Source organism: Cryptomeria japonica, chromosome 4 (genome assembly GCF_030272615.1).
Source record: "Cryptomeria japonica chromosome 4, Sugi_1.0, whole genome shotgun sequence".
In the NCBI taxonomy this organism is placed as follows: domain Eukaryota; kingdom Viridiplantae; phylum Streptophyta; class Pinopsida; order Cupressales; family Cupressaceae; genus Cryptomeria; species Cryptomeria japonica.
This window is the reverse complement of record NC_081408.1, coordinates 148,045,504-148,051,249: the sequence shown is the minus strand read 5'-3', so window position 1 is coordinate 148,051,249 and position 5,746 is coordinate 148,045,504. Positions and strand designations below refer to the sequence as shown.

The window sequence follows — 5,746 nt, the reverse complement described above, 5'->3', positions numbered from 1 at the left end:
ATTCCCTTAACTTTTATACTTTAATGGGCAACATGTTTCAGTAAAGAATAAAACTCCTCCAAATCATGCAGCTTTTGTATTCAACAATACATAGTGATCAAGTGGGCACACATGCCCATAAAATATCATAAAGAGGATAGAATAAGTTCTGTGAAATGTACGAACTTATTTCAGTGGACCTTTGATTTCTATTTTAATTTCGCCATAATGTCTAATCACATAGACGGCAAATATTTTATCATTCTGTGTTCAAGTCGTTCAAACTTAACAAGTGGAGCATGATGTTGAAGCTGTTTATTTTTCATACAAAACAATATTTGATCTAAAACATAAAATCTGTAAATTCCAACAGAATAACGGTTATCCATGACTTTTATATGGAAACCAAAACCAATTTTTTTTCTTTATGCTTGTAAAATGAATTTACCATAGAATATTAATATATATTAAGTTATGACTGATTACACACACAATATTATATTTAGAATAATTTGATTGGCATCCAAGCAACTTTGGCTTTCGAATTAAATTGTCATGCAAATTATTGACTTTAAAGCATTCCGTCAACTTTTATTCATTAGTGGACAACATGTTTCAGTAAAGAATTAAATTCCAAATTACGGAGCCTTTCAATTCAACCATGCATAGTAGTCAAGTGGACACAAATGCCCATAAAAAATTCATGAAGAGGATAGAATGAGTTCTATGAAAGGTAAGAACTTATTTCAGTGGGCCTCTGATGTCTATTTTAATTTATGCCATAAATGTCTAATCACATAGACTACAAACATTTTGAAATTCTGTGTCAGAGTAGTTCAAATTTAACAGGTGGGGCATGCCGTTCATGATGAGACCATTGCAAATTTCTTTAGTAATGCTTGTAAAATGAGTTTATCTATAGCTTTATATGCAAGTTAATAATAGAATATGATATTGAAGTGAATTATGACTGTTTGCAAACGAAAATAATGTATTAAGAATGATTTGATTGGAACATTTATAAAAAAAAAAAATTCGTTTCAATTAGTAGTACAAATCAGTTTTTTTTCTTAAAGATTAATTGTATGTATGTGATAAATTGATATCAATTTGTATAATTTGATCTAGAAGTTGAGTGACATGTTTGAATTTGGAATAGTATGAGTTTCATAATTCTTCTTGTTGTTGATACGATTATGTTTGGAGGATTTGTGATGTATACAATTCAATAATGATTGTTGGTACAATGGTTTTTAAAATGAGCTTATTTGTATAGGACTTGTTTATTTTGGCTCCAAAACAGCAGGGTTGTACGATCCATAACTTTCGTGTTATACTGACAGAATAATTGTTGGGGGTTGTGGTTGAGGTATGGTTTGAAAATCGTATATGGTACAATGGTTTTTAAAATGAGATTATTTCTATAGGACATACTTATTTTGACTCGAAAATGGCAATATCTTACAATCTATAACTTTTATGTTATACCGACACAATAATTAAAGAATAGACACAAAATGACTACAAGACTCAATAGAATAACTGCAACCACTGTCTCACACTTTTATATAACATAAAAATTACCGATATATGATAGTACCAATTTGAAACCAGAATAGCTACCATTTATTCATCATCCTATTACTCTTGACTAAACAATCTAATGACCTACTTTCCTTCTGCAAGATAAAATAGACATTGTTTCAATCATTGACATGAATTCCTTGGTTATTAAACAAGAATAGTAAATTCTATGCCACGTCAATGTACACGAAGCGTTCCCTCGAATGTACACGAAGCGTTACGTGTGAAGAAAAACAGGTCGAGTGTCGGTTCATAATATTCCTTTTAATATATTTCGTCTGCGAACAACGTACAAGCAGGCTTATCGCTCTCCATAGTTTCAGGTCATTCTCATATAGAACACAGATATAAAATTTTAAGCAGCTTCAATTTGTTGTAGTTGGGCGTGCCTACAAATTCTACAGATCTTTTACGTGCCCTTTAGTTATGGCTGATGCAATTTCACAAGCTGTTATTGGCAAACTGACTGAAATGATAGTCCAACATGCAGCTGGAGAGGCAGCGTTGGTTCGCAACTTCAACCGGGACTTTCAGTGGTTGAAGAAAAGACTCAGAACTATAAGCGGTGGCCTGAAATACACCGATAAACTTCCTACCCGGGAAGACGACATCAAAGAATGGCTCCAAAACGTGAGGGACGTTGCCTGGGATGCAGAGGACATTGTGGAAGAGTGTGCGGTTCGCCCTCTATACACTAGATCTGCAACTCAGTCTTGTATCTGCAGTCCTGATGAATTACTCTTCCGCTACAAAATGGGGAAAAGGATTCAGGAAGTAAAAGAAGCAATCGATTCTATTACAAAAGATGGAAAGCAGCTGAAGCTTTTCCGGGATCTGGTGCCATCAGGCTTCGAACCACCATCAAGTAGTTCAGCATGGGAAGCGCGGAAGGGAAATAGGATCCTGCCCTCATACCCTGTGGCAATTGAGCCCAAGATTCAACACCTCATCTCTATCATAGATGAATCAACTGTTCCTGTCATCGCCGTGGTAGGGATGGGCGGAGCAGGGAAGACATTTCTTCTCCAGCATCTTTTTGACAGGATCAAAGAAAGGTATGAGCTTTCAATCTGGCTTTCGATATCACAGTCATATTCTGTTCAACAACTACAGTGCGATTTAGTATCGCACATGGATTTAGAGGTGGACGATGTAAGTGAAGACAGAGCGGCGGAGCTGATTAATGCCGATTTGCAAGGAAAAAAGTATCTCATCGTGCTGGATGACGTCTGGACGTCAGCTAGAGGAGGTAACATAATTAGGAACCTTGGTCTTTCAATTGGCCATGAGAGCCAATGTAAATTGTTGGTTACAACAAGAAACAGGGATGTTTGCCAAAATCTTGGAGCTAAAATATATGAAATGGAGCTTTTATCCGAGGAGGAGAGTTGGCAGTTGTTCTGCTTTCATGCCTTCCCGGATTATAACCAAAATCTCCCGCCACCATACCTTGAAAAGGTGGCTCGTCACGTTGAAAAGCAATGCGACGGTTTACCGTTGGCTCTGAAGACAATAGGAGCTTCTCTCTCCGGCTGCACAGATACAAGAAAGTGGAGCTCTAAATTGTCTCAGCTCAAAGAGTTAGAGCTGAGTCAACAGAAAGAGGTTGCTGATCCCGACTACCGCATCATAGAGATTCTCAGATTAAGTTACGACTCCTTGCCTTCTGCTCTTAAACCTTGTTTTTCTTGTTTGTCCTTTTTTCATGAGGATGAGATAATAGATTGTGAATATCTCATAAATTTATGGATCATGGAGGGATTCATTATCCAAAGAAAAGATCAGTGGGATATAGCTTTAGGTTATTTATATCAATTGGCCAATCTGTGTTTGCTTGATGTATGGGAGGAATGGGGTCTAATCAAATATTGCAAAATCCATGACTTTTTGTTTGATTTGGCAATTGGTATATCTAAAGAAAACAGATGTGCATTTGCTGTTGAAGATGATTTCACAGCTGTGAAACGAATTTTACTCCCGAAAAAAGCCATAGATGATGTGGTCACCGACCCGAAGAAGTCTTCTTGTCCCAGATCTCTTCGCACTCTTTCACTTCATAATAATCCTCTTACAAAAATAGAGGCAAACTTCTTGAGCCCTATCAGATTATTAAGGGTTCTGGACTTGAGTGAAACTAAAATCTCATCATTGCCCTACTGTCTTGGAAAGCTGAAACTTCTCAAGCTTTTAAATTTATCAAGCACAAAAGTTGAGGAGGTACCAATCTGTGTGAGAAGTCTCAAGAGTCTTGTCTTTCTTGATCTAAATCTGTGCCGACAACTGCGCAGGCTACCTGAGTGGATAGGTGAATTGAAATGCCTCCGGCATCTCAATGTAAAGTACTGCAAAGATGAGCTGCGGAATCATGTGCCGAAGGGAATATCAGAGCTCTTGTCTTTGCGGGTACTAAGATCAGATGATTTGAGGCTTTCTGTCGAAGATGATGGATTATTAAAGCTGGATGATGCTGTGAAATTAACCCACCTCCAAGAGTTGAGCTTACAACTCAAGCATGAAAATGAGCTGAAGAGCATCGAAGATGGAATCCTTCGTCAGCTTGTCGAGATACGCCATCTGTCAATAGCATCTCGTCTCTCTACAGAATCACATCTGCCGGAGAACATCACTGCCCTGCAGGATCTGGAAACACTTAATGTGAAGAAATTCGTGGTGCCGAGTTGGGTGTCTATACTAATTAATCTGAGGCAACTCATTTTGTTTTATTGTATTTGTAGCGATTATCCAGCTTTAGAAACAATGCCTAACTTGGTAGAGCTGAAAATATATGGTAATACAAATTGTAGAGAATTACCAAAGGCATTTGTAAAATCATCTGGATTTCCCAAGCTACGCTTTCTACTCATTGAGGACTTCCCTCTTCTGGAGGAGCTGCCCGATTTGGAGGATGGAGCGATGGCCGTCTTGGAGAAATTCCGTCTACGGGAGTGTCCGAAACTGAAGAAAGTTCCAGAGGGATTGGAAAGGTTGAGAAGACTAAAGGAGTTCAACTACTTCGATTCAGGAACCGATGAATTTAGAGAGACACTGAGTGAAGGCGGGCAAGTTAGGAAAAAAATCAAAGCAAAAAATCCTCATGTGTACTTCATGCGCTAACTTAGAATAGTTAGGGAGGTTTATATTATAATTATGTTTTTCATAATTAGTGGTTCTTTCAAGAAATTATATATATGTATGTCATTAGTCAATTGTTAGTAAGGAAATGGATAGGTACAGTGTTGTTTTCAGAAACATGTGTATGAATATGATGTATCTTATTATCACTACTTACATAAGAAATCCTCTTAGATACAGTGATGATATCGCTCATTTTATCGTTATGTTGAAAGTAACTTCTTTCTGAATAACGCCTTTATTAATAGAGATTTCAATTTTAAATTTCGAGCCTTTCGATTGGATTTTACTGTCAAAACCAATGATTCAGCATGCTTTTTTTTTTTGTATAATGGTTTGATTTTGAGAGCAGTAATTTTTTCTTTTTGGGCGTTCCATTGAAGCCTTTAACTGTAAAATTGAATTTTCCCAGTGGAGATAAAAATAGGAATTTGGGAAAAATGTTATCTTCTCAAATTTGTTATTGCAAGGTTGGTAATTTTTGTCAATTTGAGTTTGAGTCTTACCACGGCCTTTAATTTATTGAGACTTTCAAATACGTGCAAGGTGGGTCTCAGGCTGTGGTTTATGTCATTGTAGCTTGCAGTAAAGATACCTCTATGCAGATATGTCATTGTAAATATACGTGCCAGTTTGAGTGACATGTCACCCAAATCATGGGATAAAATCAATAAGCAAAGGAACGTTTACACATGTTTTGTATTGATAGAAAAGAGTTTATTTGGTACATAAGAACTTTAAAGGGGAATATATATATATTCTGAAAGAGCCAGCAGTTTGTGCATGGTTAAGATAGATTGATTACGTTGACTAGCCACTACAAAGGACATAAGAAACCAGCTATTGATAGAAAAGAGTTTATTTGGTACATTAGAGCTTTAAAGGGGAATTTATATATATATCCATTCTTTTATATATATATATATATATACTAAAAGAGCCAGCAGTTTGTGGATATTTAAGGTAGATTGATTACGTTGACTAGCCACTGCATAGGACATAACAAACCAGCTAGTTTTATCTGCTTGGAGTTAAAACGTAACCTTTCTCC

At 36.6% G+C, this 5,746-nt stretch overlaps 1 protein-coding gene across 1 annotated transcript; it reads left to right on the top strand.

Moving 5' to 3' along the window:
* The first annotated feature begins 1,867 nt into the window (after positions 1 to 1,867).
* LOC131079830 (disease resistance protein RPM1) lies at positions 1,868 to 4,881 on the top strand. Its single transcript, XM_058017870.2, has one exon. The coding sequence runs from the start codon at positions 1,990 to 1,992 to the stop codon at positions 4,675 to 4,677; it is 2,688 nt and encodes an 895-aa protein (XP_057873853.2). The 5' UTR covers positions 1,868 to 1,989; the 3' UTR covers positions 4,678 to 4,881.
* Positions 4,882 to 5,746: the final 865 nt, after the last annotated feature.